The sequence below is a fragment of the Diplodia seriata genome (genome assembly GCF_021436955.1).
Source record: "Diplodia seriata strain FDS-637 chromosome Unknown scaffold_12, whole genome shotgun sequence".
NCBI classification, from domain to species: domain Eukaryota; kingdom Fungi; phylum Ascomycota; class Dothideomycetes; order Botryosphaeriales; family Botryosphaeriaceae; genus Diplodia; species Diplodia seriata.
This window is the reverse complement of record NW_027117319.1, coordinates 341861-355147: the sequence shown is the minus strand read 5'-3', so window position 1 is coordinate 355147 and position 13287 is coordinate 341861. Positions and strand designations below refer to the sequence as shown.

General features: G+C 54.0%; 4 protein-coding genes across 4 annotated transcripts; 2 read left to right on the top strand and 2 right to left on the bottom strand.

Moving 5' to 3' along the window:
- Nucleotides 1-635: 635 nt before the first annotated feature.
- On the bottom strand, nucleotides 636-1948 carry SLS55_010247 (uncharacterized protein; the record flags this gene model as incomplete). The annotated part of the gene is made up of 4 exons (XM_066781636.1): nucleotides 636-1205; nucleotides 1263-1511; nucleotides 1537-1835; nucleotides 1891-1948. 4 exons carry the CDS (start codon nucleotides 1946-1948, stop codon nucleotides 636-638), a joined length of 1176 nt encoding a protein of 391 aa, XP_066627919.1.
- A 457-nt stretch (nucleotides 1949-2405) lies between these two features.
- SLS55_010246 (uncharacterized protein) lies at nucleotides 2406-4154 on the top strand (the record flags this gene model as incomplete). The annotated part of the gene is made up of 6 exons (XM_066781635.1): nucleotides 2406-2540; nucleotides 2594-2748; nucleotides 2807-3115; nucleotides 3195-3747; nucleotides 3805-3924; nucleotides 3981-4154. The coding sequence occupies 6 exons, from the start codon at nucleotides 2406-2408 to the stop codon at nucleotides 4152-4154; spliced, it is 1446 nt and encodes a 481-aa protein (XP_066627918.1).
- Nucleotides 4155-5247: 1093 nt separating this feature from the next.
- SLS55_010245 (uncharacterized protein) lies at nucleotides 5248-6788 on the bottom strand (the record flags this gene model as incomplete). The annotated part of the gene is made up of 3 exons (XM_066781634.1): nucleotides 5248-5369; nucleotides 5427-6597; nucleotides 6663-6788. The coding sequence occupies 3 exons, from the start codon at nucleotides 6786-6788 to the stop codon at nucleotides 5248-5250; spliced, it is 1419 nt and encodes a 472-aa protein (XP_066627917.1).
- Nucleotides 6789-8258: 1470 nt separating this feature from the next.
- Nucleotides 8259-10133, top strand: SLS55_010244 (uncharacterized protein; the record flags this gene model as incomplete). The annotated part of the gene is made up of 1 exon (XM_066781633.1): nucleotides 8259-10133. The coding sequence occupies one exon, from the start codon at nucleotides 8259-8261 to the stop codon at nucleotides 10131-10133; it is 1875 nt and encodes a 624-aa protein (XP_066627916.1).
- Nucleotides 10134-13287: the final 3154 nt, after the last annotated feature.

Genomic DNA, 13287 nt, shown 5'->3' with positions numbered 1-13287 from the left:
TGGGATTGTGGTGGGGCTGGATCGCCGGAATGCGGGGGTGGACGCGGTGGACGGGTGGACGGGCGAAGGTGGAGCTCCGCCCAGGGGTCCGCGCGTCCACCACACCCGGCCGATCACCGCGCAAGACATTCTGTATCTGGCTCGCGCGCCCTGGAGTGAGTGCACCCGCGCGCTGGCTATTACGAGAGATTAATCTTCCCCGCTCGAGGTTTGATGTCGGGGGTGACGTGGCTCCGTCGTGCCTGCCTATCTGGACGCGCGACGGTCTTGGGGTTGTCAGTGGAATCTCTTGCCTCTCTTGGCAGGTTGCAATGCAATGCAAAGGGCTCAGCACGAGGGGGTCCAGGGCTACTGTGTCGGCACAAGTGATGAGCCATGACTTTATTCATGCGGCCGTTTTCCCGCTCATCGGCATCTGTTGTGTTTGGACGGGAGTATCTTACCGCGTTGACAACTGTGGCAGTCTCTAACCTGGCACTTCCAGAACGCTCACTCGCTCTCCTCTTGGATCTTCCAAGTTCCAAGTACTCCGTTGGTCATGGTGTCACGATGAATTCCTTCTCAGAGTAAGACTTCATATTGCTCAAAGCGGAGAAAATCAATTTGAAAGCATAGCCAACTACCACTCAAACCACTCAAACAGCCACACCCTCCGGCCTAACCGCCTCCTTCCCCAACGCTTTGAAGCCCTGCGGATCGTTATACTCGCCATGAAACGGATCCTCATGCACGCCCTGCAGCCTCGGCCTATCGTTATCAAAATCCAACCGCTTGTACCCATGCTTCCTCGCATTCAGATACTCGGGCATGGTATACACCACCGGGTCCAGCGGCTTATCCTTGCCCAACGCCTCCAGCACCGGCGACCCCTCGAACGGCCGCAACGGCACGTCGTTGACGGGTCGCGAGAAGTAGATGACGCCGACGCGCTTCTTCATCTCCTGGTCGCGCGGCGGCTTGACCACGCGGTGGATGGTCGCCTTGAAGAGGCCGCCCGTCAGCAGCTCGAGGGCTTCGCCGACGTTGACGACGAGCGCGTGCGGCAGGTACTGCACCCACTTCCACGCGTTGGTGTTGTCGAGGATCTGCAGCGCTGCGATGGGCTGCGAGAAGAGGAACGTGAAGGTGCCCCAGTCGGTGTGGCCCGCGAGGTAGAGGTCGCGGTAGCGCTGGTTGTCTTGCTCGGTGCGCGGGTTGTAGATCATCTGCGAGGGGAGGGGTTGTTAGTGGTGGTGGTGGGAGGGGATGGGGAGGCGGCGTACGTAGCGGAGGTACTCGGTGCTTTCTTTGCCGAAGGCGTGACTGCGCAGGATGGTTTCCTCGGGGACTTCGAGGATCATGGCGACGAGGACGAGGAGCTTCTTGAGCACGTTGTTGCGGATGATGTGCATTGTTTCCCGCACCTGGTCCATGTGCGGCTCGAGGATATCGGGGTGCTTGTGGTTGTTGGGGTCGTGCACGAGGACATTGTAGTGGTCCAGCTTTGGGAAAGGCGTCAGTCCGCTATGCCCCTGAAGCGGTGTTCGTCGGACTTACAGTCTTGTGGAAACCGCCTTTGATGCCACGCTCCCCCGACGGCTTGAAACCGACGTAGAGACCGCTGGCGTCCTCCTCTGGTGAGGCTTCATACGGCTGCTTTTCCTCTGGAGACAGCGTCATGACTGCATGGGCGAGGCTCATCTGGGACTCGTAAAGTTCGTCCGAGATTCCATGGTTGGAAATGGTGAGGAAGCCATGTTCGGTCACGGCCTTGAGCAGGTCTTGGGCCAGCTCCTTTCTGGTGTTGGGGTCGTCATACTTGGCAAAGTCGACGTTGACCAGTTCAATCCAGTCCACTGAATCACGTATCAGCAAATGCAGAGATAAGGGCGAGTGGACACATGAGCGCACGTTTTTCCTTGGTCGGTTCTGCCGGGACGAACTTTGGGATAGTGGGAGGGGTGGCCATGGTGAAAGTCGACAGAGAGTTTGCGGGTGGAATGCGGAGTATGAGTAGTAATGGATATTTTGAGTCGTGGTATGGAAGAACTCTGAGCCTCGCGCACCACAGTATTAATATTGTTCAACAATGACCGCAATGTGGAAGGCGAGAGAAAGGACGGTAGCAGCGATCGCGGGAGTGCGTCTACTCCGCACTCCACAGCGGAGTATTGGCGTGTCACCAGGCGAAGCGGAGCTCCTGCAAGTGGCAAGTCAGCAAGGAGTGGGGTGCATCGTTGGGGTGGAGCTCCCGGCGGCTAAAACTGGGATGATGCGCCGGCAATCCGACGATAAACAGGCGCAGACTAATTGGAGCTCCGATAACCACAGATAGCCGCTTTGAGTCAAATACTCCACCTCATCCGCACGCCATCGTTTTCCATTGTCAACGGGATTATTCCTCATCGTCTGATTCTCGTGCCAACATGTCGACCTCTCCGCAGCGATGGTACCACAAGTGGGCTTGGTATGACCCAAGGGAAACGAAGGAGGAGAGGCGACTTCTCCTCAAGCAAGACTTTATGATCTTGACCTTCGGGTGCCTCACCTTTTTCACCAAGGTACTTGCAAACTCTCCCCGCTGCTGTGTCGACTGCATCTAACGTTTTCACAGTTTCTGGACCTCCAAGCTTTCCAAAATGCCTACGTCACCGGGATGAAAGAAGACGTGGGCATGGAAGGCAATGACCTCCAGTACACCACCGGCGTCTTCCAAGCCGGATACTGCGCCATGATGATCCCAGCCAACTTCCTGCTCACACGAGTCTCGTAAGCACTGCACCACCACGTCCAGACGACGAAGAACGCTAAACCGCCCACCCCGCAGTCCAAACATCTTCATCCCCATCTGCGAAGCCATCTGGGGCTGCCTCACGCTCGCCACCGCCTTCGCCGACACCGTCTCGCACGTCTACGCCATCCGCTTCCTCAGCGGCGTCTTCGAGACCGTCGCCTACCCGGGCGTCATCTACTGCATCGGGTCGTGGTACAAGCGCTCCGAGATCTCGCGGCGGCTGTCGCTCTTCTACATCGCCGGCCCGCTCGGCACCATGTTCGCCGGCTACTTCCAGTCCGCGTGCTACACGAACCTCGACGGCGTGCACGGCATGGCGGGATGGCGGTGGCTGTTCATCGTGTAAGCATTTCCACCCATCTCTCTGTCCCTATCTCTCCCCGCCTCGTGACCCCGTGCTGACGACGCAATCGCATCGCAGCTGCGGCTGCCTCACCATCCCCATCGCCGCCTTCGGCGCCCTCGTCTTCCCCGCGCGCCCCGACTCGCCCACGCCGAGCCGGTGGCTCTCCGCCTCCGAGATCGCCCTCGCGCGGGCGCGCCTCGCCAGCGACGGCAACGAGGCGCCGCAGGTGAAACTGACAAAGGGCGTCATCGCCAGCGTGTTCAAGTCGTGGCACTGGTACAGCTTCGTGCTGCTGTACATTGTGTTCAACCAGGCCATGATCACGAACGGGCAGCCGTTCAGCCTGTACCTGAAGGCGCATGCGGACGTGTATTCGCCGAGCGAGATCAACAACATCCCGACGGGGCAGAGCGCCGTGTCGATTGTGGCGGCGCTGGGGTTTTGTTACTGGGCGGATGCGACGGGCGTGAGGTGGGTGCCGTCGCTGGTGATTTGCGGGTGCATGGTGTTTGGGAGTGTGTGCATGGCCGTGTGGTATATCCCGATTGGGTTGAAGCTGTTTGCGTTTTACGTTGCCGGGCTGGGAGGGGCGTTGAATCCGCTGTTTATGAGCTGGGCTTCTGAAGTGGTAAGTGTGCGTGCGATGTGTGGGTGTTGGAACTCGCTGACGAATGCATACCTGCAGACTGTGGGCTCGGCGGAAGAGCGGACGGTTGTCGTTGCGAGCATGAATGCGTATGGACAGGCGCTCTTAGCCGGCTTGAACATCGTTACCTTCCCTACTCCTGAGGCTCCCAGATTCAAGGTACGCACTCCGCTGCAAGCTTCAGAAATACATTTAATGACACCATCTCTCCACAGTTTGGTTGGTACTGGGTCATGGCAAATAACATTGTCCAAATCATGGTTGTCATTGGGATTGCGTATCTTCATACCCGTGAGAAGCGGAGGGATACTCAGGTATTTGAGGGCATAGAGGTTGACAATGGCGATGACGTCGAAGGCGTTGATGCACCAAGCATACTTAAGAAGTAGAACTTTACGTAGCAATCTTTAGTCCGAAAGCATACATCATAACGTACTAAAGACTGGCTACCGCACACAATGTTTCTGTTGGGATGATAGGCGGTAGGAACCGTATTAGGGCTGGGCGAAGACCGAAATTCGGAATTGAGGATAATGTTCGCTGATATATAAGGATACGCTGACGCCGTCTATTTGCCAACACCAGAGGATCACAACCGCATTGTCATACAGCAACTTCAACCTGAGACATGCCTCAGCATCACAACTTTAACCCTGCAGCTATAATCGACGACTAAATTTCGTGATTCGACCACAATGGACCACGTACCTTTGCCACTGAGGTCTGTGTACTCGCCAGTTCTTGTTCCATGCCTAAGTGCTGTTGCTTACGGGCGGTGGGATCAACGGCGAGGGGAGGCCGAGGAGCGCGAGGTGGGTGAGTTGGAAGGGAGGAGTGGATGTGGTGGAGGCCATTGTTGGATGGTTGGTTTTGGGAAGTTCTTGCTCGTGGGGAGAATAAGGAAGAAGGCGGGGGATGCAGGCGTTTGGGGAGGAGGTATATATGGGAGTGTCAGGGCCCTTGCTAGGCTAGTGGAGCTTAGGTAGAACGCCGGTGGGAGATGTATCTATGAAGACGGTCTTGATGATTCCTCCCAAATATATGTCTGGTGCAACCTAATCTTCGTGATGGTTTATCAGAGCGGTCAGCCTACTATCCCGTATCGTAAGTGCTTAACTTTACCGTTGTTGCGCCTTCACCAACGCCACAAACTTGGCAGCCGTCGAGTGGAATGTCCATGATGCTGGAAAGTGTTAAGGTGGAACGGCTGAAACAATCCACAGCATGTTAACTCCTTTCTGTTGTGGGGTCTAATGCGAGACTGCCCCATCGAGATGCTGGGCGCTGGAGTCGTCTACTTTCGTCAAATTAAAACAAAGTTCCATTTTTAGTGTTCATCCGGGTCTCAAAGGCACTCAATGCTTTAGTCCAACGATGATATCTTATAGTATATCGAGAAGGTCTTGCCTACTCTATACCACGCCAAATGATTAGTAGCTCGGCTGGTCGATATGAGGATTTCAGGGCGATGGCCAAGATTTCTCAAGCTGCGGGCTTGATCTGCACGTTCTTCTTGAAGACGTTCGTGGGATCGTACTTCGCCTTCAGCTTGGAAAGCTGCTCGTAGTTCGGACCGTACACTATCTCCGGACCGGAACCGTTGCCTACACAAGTCAGTAAATATCCCCCGACAAAGGCCGCAAGCTCCGAGAACCACATACCGTCGTAGTTTACGTACTCAAAGTTCTCCCTTCCCTCGTCCGCCTTGCCCGGCTCATTCACTACGGCGGCAATCCTTCTGCCCCACATCCTCACCGCCTCATCATGCTCCTCGCCCTCCCACGCACACATGATGGCGCACTGCAGCCTCCCACTCCGGTGCGGCATCGCCATCGCACCGACCGCGGGCTCGCAAATCTTTTCGGTCTTCATATTCTCAAACGACACCAGACTCTTCCCCGCTGCAGGGACCTCCTTCACAAACGCGCGGAACTCCTTCAGCGTCCTCTCAAACTTATCCGTCGCCAACGGCTGCGGAAATGACGCACCCTTGATCGACTTCCTCCCGCCCCTCGGCGCGGCCGCCGCCAACACACCGTTGACAGCACTATACGGCATCTCGGCCGTCGTATCGACCAGCGCCCCCAACCCAAGCAACGGCGCCAGCACCTCCCTTGCCTGCGCCTCTGGCCCACAATGGAACACCACCGCCCCCACCATCACCGTCTCGCCCGCATCGAGCCCGGGCAGCCCGCCCGGCGGCGCCGCCATCAGTGCTGCATGGACGACCGTCCTCCCATCACTGTCAGCGCAGGTAGCGCGGTTAGCAGCGTCGACCAGCGCGGCCGCACACGACGGCGGAAACATCAGCATGCCCATGAAGACGCCACGCGGTACCTCATGCGCGCGGTACGTGAAGCGCGTCGCAACGCCGAAGCTGGCGCCGGCGCCGCGCGCGGCCCAGAAGAGGTCGGGGTTCTCCGTTTCGGACGCCGTCACGATTGCGCCGTCCGCCAGCACCATCTCGACGGCGACCAGGTTGTCGACGGTCAGCCCGTAAAGGCCCGACAGGAAGCCGTAGCCGCCCCCAAGCGTCAGCCCGCCGATGCCCGTGTGGTTGACGGTGCCGCCGACGGTGGCGAGGCCGTGCGCGGCGCCTGCCTCGTCAACGTCCTTCCACGTGCACCCGCCGCCCGCGGTGATGGTGCGCGCGGCCGCGTCGACGCCGACGTCGCGCATTTTGAACAGGTCGATGACGAGCCCGTTGGCGATGGACGAGTCGCCGCTGGTCGAGTGCTGGCCGCCCGAGACGACGAGGGGCATGGCGTTCGCGGTGGCGAGTTTGATGGTGGTGGAGACGGCGGCGGCGGTGGTGGGGTAGACGACTATGGCCTGTGGTGGTGGTGTTGGTGGTGGTGACGGGGCACGTGATTGGTGGTGGTGGTGGTGTTGCTTACTGCTTCTTTTACCGATGCATCCGACCAGCGCTCGATGCTCTTTCTGTAGTTGGGAGACTGCGGGGTGACGACCTCGACGTCTGTGAGGGCGGAGCGGAGCTCGCTGACGAGATCGGAAGAACCCATGATGTGTGTTCGCTTGCTGAGCGGGGTGTTGTGGACTTGGGTTGGAGTTTGGCAAATCGTTCGGGGAGAGTCAGCGTCTCTAAATACCGGCCGGAAAGCCGTGGGATCTATGGTGGGGTAGTAGCGCTGATAACTAAACATTACTCCACTATTAATTCTCCGGGTAAGCTTACCCAGTCGTCCTCTACCGCTTGCCGTTCTAAAGGCTCCTGGTCTGGATTTTATTCATGCTGAAGTGCACAGCTGGACTGCGAATTACTGTCCCGGTTCTGCGGCGAAAAAGGCATCATCTGCTGGCGCAAGAAAAGTTCAATGTTACTGAAATTTCCTTCCGCTTATCTCCGTGTCGTGCGGGGTACGGTACGGGTATCGAAACACAGCGATCCAGCTTATGTAAGACGGAAGTACCGTAAGGTGATCGCACATCATGAAAATTCGTAGCAAAACCGCATCTCCTACGTATCGCTATTCTTTTGCACTTCTTTTACCTGAGAGTATTATGTCTTAACGAACAATGACGACAGATCGTCGCCGGCTGAGCCGTCTTTCCTTCCACATGCCAGGCGAGACAATGGATGTAGGGCTTCCAGTCAATTAATTCAATCAATTTAAGCCATTTGAAGTCCCAGTTTGCAAGTAATTTAGTAACGAATTAACTTACTAAGACTTAGGCAATTTAAGATTAGTTTGATTGCAATTTAACCAGATAATTGGGTCACGATTCTTAGTATGGTGTTAAACCTTCCGCTACTACTACTATCGCCGCCGCCGCCGCCGCTACGAACCTCTTATATGTTATACGCCTTGCTGCTATCGCTGCTATCGCTGCTACCGCTACTATCGCCGTCGTCGCCGTCGCCGCTGTACCGCGGTATTAAGCCGCTACGCGGAACTTAAGCCGCGCGCGAAACTTTATAGACCGCCGCGCGGAAGTAGCTTAGCGCCTATCTAGATAGACTTAGTATCGAATTGGCCGGATTAATTAAATTAATTGATTATTCGTAAGGACGGAATTGGTTTGTCAATTTAGCCCCCAAATTGGGTAAGTAAAATGAAATCTTAGATTCCAATTTGAGATTGGTTCAGATTGACCAATTCTCAGATTGACTGGAAGCCCTGAATGGATGTAGGCTTACTGGATGGCTTACCTTCCTTGTGTCAATACTTGGGGCACTGATTGGACTAGAGTGAGTTGGCCAAGAAAAGCGAAGACAAACGATGGGCGGGGTTTCCCGCCAGCGTTGCGTCAACACAGCCATGATTTGACTCGCTTCCCCGGCTTGCTTATTCTGCTGACTCTCTTACGTCTGTGGCGCTGATCAGGCTGCTTTGTGATTATTTGCAATAGCGGTAATAGGGAGCCAGATACGGCGCTGACACCCCGCACTTTGGAAGCCTTGATGAAGCAACGCCTTTTCTCTCACGAATACTCCACAGAAACTGCATTTCATCGTCCGAACCCAACAAAAGATGGACGACAATTTCTCGCAAATCTACCAGTATCGACCACTTGAGGGCGACCGACACATTCGGCTCTTGCGTATCTTTGACCCCGATAGTGATGGAGGATACAAGAAACCAACACTCGATCTTGTACATGTGGACATCGACACGACCCCACCGTTCGAAGCTGTGTCATATGTTTGGGGTGATCCGGCACCTGTTGGAACACTGCATCTCTCAAGCTCAGGCGAGCTTCGAATCGCGCACAATCTCAACGACGCGTTACCCTATCTTATCGAGCAGGCTGCCACCGAGACTGGACACTTGTGGATTGATGCGATCTGTATCAACCAGGCCGACAGCGAAGAAAAGGACAAGCAGATTCCGCTGATGAGGGACATCTACAGTTCCGCAACAAGGGCATTGGCGTGGCTAGGGCTGGAGCTGCCTGATGATGGACACACGGAAAACCATGGAGCCCCGTCAGCACGCATCGCCGATGCAATTGACATCGTCCTGCGCCACTCGGATGAATTCCCCCGCGAAGACACACTGGCCGCAAGGGAGCGCTGGGATAACAAACTTCGGGACCACATGAGGCTCATCATGACAAAAGAAGCGATCCCTGAAGAGCGTCTTGACGCATGGGTGTCGTCGTTGGATAGTATCGCGGACCTTCCATTCTTCATCCGTGCGTGGACGTTCCAGGAATGGGTGTTGCCGGAAGAATTACTCATTATCATCGGTAGCCATGCATTCCTACCAGGGGCCATGCCGATGGTATCCGGTCTTTTGAACAGTTGTCGGGCTTATGGTGAGAAGTTCACATCACAGGCACATCAGTTTAACCGCGAGAGGGTCCGAGAAACGTACCAGGAACAAAGAACAAGCAACAAGGAATGGAGATTCGATGCGTCAATGCTATGCCGGATCATGAAATTTCTCCATTCGGGTGGCGAGGCTCTTACCAGTGAGCCTCACGATCGCATTTTTGCGTTCCTTGGCTTAGCGAACCTCCCGGGCTTCAAGCCGGACTCCAGTCTTCCTATGAAGGACACTCTCACGTCGTTCTCACACCACGTCATCTCGGCCTCCCATTCCCTTGACATCATTCCGACGGGGTGTGGTCTTCGCTTGCCTGAGTTCGCCGGCGTGCCATCTTGGGTTCCTGACTGGAGCCCCGGACTACCGACCAAAGTGTTGCTCCACTATGGAATCATAACTACAGATGCACTCTGGGATGCAGCGAAAGGCTTGAAACACACATGCAACAACGACTTCGGATCCCAGGAGCTCCTTGTGCGAGGAAGGGTCATAGGTCTTGTTGAAAAGTGTTCCCCCACCCTGACTGAGATTGACAAGCAGATCGGTCTGGAAATGCGTATCAGCTGGCACACTTTCATGAATGGCGGCAGTACCATATCATGGAGTTCAATGAAACCAGCAGACATATTCAGGGTCTTGTTGGCCTCAATGGGCGGTGGTAATGATATCAGCCGCATATTCTGGACAGCTGGAGAGTGCGTTGCGCTATGTGAGAAATATCTCATCCTTCCTAGTCTCGATCTGGCTTCGGACGACGAGGAGCTGAGTCGCATCCCGGTGCCAGACGAAGCAGAGGAAGATCCAGAGTGGATGAAGTTCATTTACAACGTTCTTGGGTTCTGGACGCGTCGTCGGTTTGTTACGACCAGTTCCGGACGGTACGGAATGGCCTGGGAGGATGCAAAAGTCGGCGATGCGATTGTTATACTTCACGGCCTTCGTATCCCACTCCTGTTGAGGGAGACGGATATGGCTGGAAGATACCGAGTTGTTTGCGATGCTTCCATCGAGGGTATTATGTTCGGCGAAGCAAGAACCTGGGAGGAGGCAGAAGCGGATGATATCGTGCTCATTTGAAATCCAGCTTGTCAGTTGAAGATGTAGTGGGTATATTGCGGGCTCTCCCCACCACGACTAAACGCTATTCACTCTATTGATTAACCGACATTCCATCTTGTTGTGACAAGCCTGTCATTTTGTGACAGCCACATCTCAATGTGACGGCTCTGACGGCTATTACCTGAACACAGAGAGTCTACAGTACCAGAATGGAGTGTTCATTCCCTTTCGAGGTTGATCCGTGGATATCAATGAAAGGTATTGATCTAGCAAGATCTGGAATCCAAGGTGTTCTCCGCAGTCGCTTCCGGCACCACGACGCAAAGCCGGCATCGGGAATAGGAAATGGGGCCAAGAAAGGGCCTCAATCTCGTGGAAGCGGAATGGGCTCAGGATGAGGGTGGAACTAAGAAACTCAAATGTTCGTCGCTGTTAGTAGCTTCTTGAACTTGCGCTTAGTGAACTTTGACTTCCAATTTGTAACGGTGGCTCATGGAGAAAATTTTCTCGATCACCCCATGCTGACTTTTTATATTCAGATCTAACAATACCCTTCTCGTTTTCATTGCATTAATAGGTCATGACGCAAAGGAAAAGCTTTCATGGACGGCCAAAGCATAGCAAATTACCATCTCCCCGGGCCGCATTCCATACCTAGATCTGCTCTTCTAGAATTTGCCTAATAATCATCCAGAACACCTTGTAGTTTCCACCATAAAATTTTCTTCCACCTGGGATGTTTGAAACCTTTCCATGAGATTATTTCCCATCAACGCATCTTTTTATCTCCATGCTCATTCCGTATCTTGATTAGATGTACACGCCCAGACTCCGGGACCTTTTGGATGGCGAATACCGCACTGTCTAAGCCTAAGGTCTTGATCAAACTTTTGATTTGCTTGGAATGAGCAGATGTAGAGCCTTCCATCAATTCCTCCGTGACATCGGCTTTGAGGTGGGACACGGCGTGCCAAGCGTTGTTGAGAATGCTGTATCTTGTGTCGCGGGTGAACCAGGCAAAGACACACGCCACCAGAATCAGATGTAGCGCGAGATTTGCCATGGCAATACAGAACCCTCTGCGACTCCGAGGTAACTGTTTCGAGACCGAAAATGTGGTCGTGGCTGGTTTAGCGAGCGAAAAGTATGGAAGCCAATCGTAGTAAGCGTTGCTAAGTACGGAGGTTGTAAGAGCCTGCCAGGCGAGGGCGGGATTGTCCGTTTCATCCAGTACATCCTTGAGCAATGTTAACCAGCGGGGATGCAAGGACTCGCTGCCATCAGGCGCCCCAATTCCAGTGAGCAAAAATACGTTGCCCCCTCCGCCGACGCCAATATACTCAGTCCCCCACAGGAACCCATTCAGGAAATCCGATGGCTCTGTTTTGGCGTAAAGGCAGGTGGTGAGGTTGAAAGCGCTTCCTACCCCGCAAGCCTCTTTCCAAGAGGTATTCACAAACAATGTAACGTACTGGACATCGTCTGTTCAATATTAGCGCTCAGAAACGTCACGAATTGTAGGAAGCCATACCCATTTCGATGATCGCAGTCAAATTTGGCGCCCAATTGGCACGATAGTCCTTCATCACTTCTCGAACGGTATCGAGATCCATCTCCAGTTTGTTATTAGTCAGCTCATCTGAATTTGTTGCCCCAATCTGCCTTCGCAGCTCTGTCGTGTCGAATTTCCCATTTTCTGGAATCCATTTGGGTGTTGGATCACGAAGGTTCAAATTTGAAGACTTCCGTCGTGCCTTGATAGGGAAGCTCTGTGGGTGATAAAAGCGGGAACTCGTCTCCGGATTGTACCTTGCATACGGTTAGCTCCAGTATTGAAATGGCACGAGGCTTTCGAGGTACTTACAATGCATCAAAGCACAATGACATACTGACAGAGTGATCGGGATCTCCGTCATTAGCGGGAGAAATGTCGAGCCAGTGATCTCTCTCACGTAGTATAAAGTCTGTTGATGGATTTTCCCATCCTGCTAGGGGATCCATCAACAATGACCTGTTCCAGGCTTTCCATTCTGGAATATTCCTTATTTGGATAAGGAAAAACATGTTGCCCAAGTCCACATCCCATTGTGTATCACTACCAGGCTGCTGTGCTCTAGCAGTATACATGTCCGGGAAGACAGTCATAGTTGTATCGTTGATAGTCGGGTCGAATTGGTTGATGAGACCACCTGCCTGGCCAGGAAGCTTACAGCCGATGATATAATGACTGTCGGGACCATTGGCGCGTGCTAGAGGGCAATCGAAATGATAGCCATCCCGACCATCTGTCCCAATGGACGTCGTATCATTGCCGAGCCGTAGTACCCGAGCCAAATCACTCGGCAGCTGACCCAGAGACACTTGGCCTCCTAACGTAATCATTAGGCCACCGCCAGACGAGAACCCCCAGTCACTCAAGATCGGCCGGATGCAAGCAACGCGCATGTCAAACAAAGCTCCAGGACCTTCGTAAGAGACCAGGTCATCGTTCGCGGCATTGAAAGGCAGAAATGCACGAGCACTTGGCCCAGTGTCCACCACGGAGTTAGGAAGAGAGTCCGGCTTGCTCGTCCACTCTGCGATAGTAGCAAATCCGGTTTCGCTTGACTGCCAGTAGTCAGTCAATTTGCCGGTTTTGGTGAGCTGCCCATTGATGTAGTCGTGAAGTGAAAAGCCGATGCCAATGTTTGTGGTCGTCGAGGGCCCACGAAGTTCCCCAGCGCGAATATCCCAAAGTAACAGCGTCGAAGAGAACTGTGCGACGAGAGATGTGAGTCCAAGTAGAAACATCATCGTAGAAATGGTCGAGCCCATTCGTCCAGGGGCTCCCAAAAATGGTCGGAAAGACGTGATGGGGCCAGTGTTGCTATGACGCATCATGGATATTGCTGCACAGTGGTGGAGGCGCATCCCGGACTCAAGAGAGATGGAAGAAAGCATGGAGACAGCTGTTGTAGCTTGAATTGCAACTGCAAGCCGGATGGCAATGGAAACCAGAGTAACGGCTTGACCAATCCAGCCCTCGAGCATGATGTTGTGCCAAGTCTTGTTTTTCTCTCCGCCGAACCAAAGGAATGATAGCGCAGCGATGGAGGTAGAAAGAAGAATGACCGCGCATATATTAGTGGCGATCAACTGGGTGTCAAAGCGTTGGATGACGGTTCTCTCGAGA